Source organism: Sinocyclocheilus anshuiensis, unplaced genomic scaffold (genome assembly GCF_001515605.1).
Source record: "Sinocyclocheilus anshuiensis isolate Anshui unplaced genomic scaffold, SAMN03320099.WGS_v1.1 scaffold2532, whole genome shotgun sequence".
Taxonomy (NCBI): domain Eukaryota; kingdom Metazoa; phylum Chordata; class Actinopteri; order Cypriniformes; family Cyprinidae; genus Sinocyclocheilus; species Sinocyclocheilus anshuiensis.
In genome coordinates this window covers 113,209-114,031 of record NW_015536623.1, presented here as the reverse complement: position 1 = coordinate 114,031, position 823 = coordinate 113,209, and the positions used below count along the sequence as shown (strand labels likewise).

Sequence of the window (823 nt, the reverse complement as noted above, 5' to 3'; positions counted from 1 at the left end):
ATTGAATCAAGGACAGCAGAGCCTCCCACATGTCTCAAGACACAGCCGCTTCCTTCTCAGTCCCTTGTCGACAACCATGGCTACCTCCAAGATCATCTGCGCTGTGGACATACGATGGAACAACAGACACCTGAGTCACTACTTCCTCATTGTCCCCAACCTACCTCATGACATCTACAATGGAGCAGACATCATGGTCCGGCTCAATGCCTGCGTGGACATTGTGAACGACGTCATATGGGCTCCCCTGTCACACCAACTGACCACTGCAGTCAACTTCTAGAACCTTCGATCTGGTAAAACAATGCCAGACGCATGCGCCATGATCAGTGACCAAGAAGCTGCAATACCTGCCTACAGCAAGAGTGTCAGCGTCCGCCTCAACATGCGACCTGGCCACTCTCTCGACAGTAAGCTAGGCTTCTTCCAACCTTCCAGGACCTGCCTAAAACTAGGACTGACCTTGGAAGCCACACCTCTCATTGAAGTGTCATCTCGTGCTGTGTATGTATTGTTCAACAACTGTACGGCCAAAGACATCAACATTCCCAAAGCCAGTCACCTGGGATGGCTCATCAACCAGACATTCCATGACTTTGAGCTAACGGTACCGGTCATAGGCCACATACCAGTCCAACTACTGTCAGATGAATATGATGACACCGTAACGTTCACAAGACCCAACGGAACCATTGCCATCACTTCTATTCTGCCAGTGCCCAGAGAAAGCGTCTGCCGAGCAGAACTAACAGATGACACTCACCTTGCAGTCTACGCTGTCTCAACACAGCCCGCAACAGAATCACCTGCACAGGTGACCGTC

General features: G+C 50.9%; 1 protein-coding gene across 1 annotated transcript in view; it reads left to right on the top strand.

Annotated features, from left to right (window-relative positions):
• The first annotated feature begins 311 nt into the window (after positions 1–311).
• LOC107704005 (uncharacterized) overlaps positions 312–823 on the top strand; it is a 1,744-nt gene continuing 1,232 nt past the window's right edge. Inside the window, exon 1 of the mRNA XM_016506828.1 lies at positions 312–720. Within this exon, the coding sequence (XP_016362314.1) occupies positions 323–720 (398 nt within the window). The 5' untranslated portion in view covers positions 312–322. The remainder of the gene's footprint in view (positions 721–823) is intronic.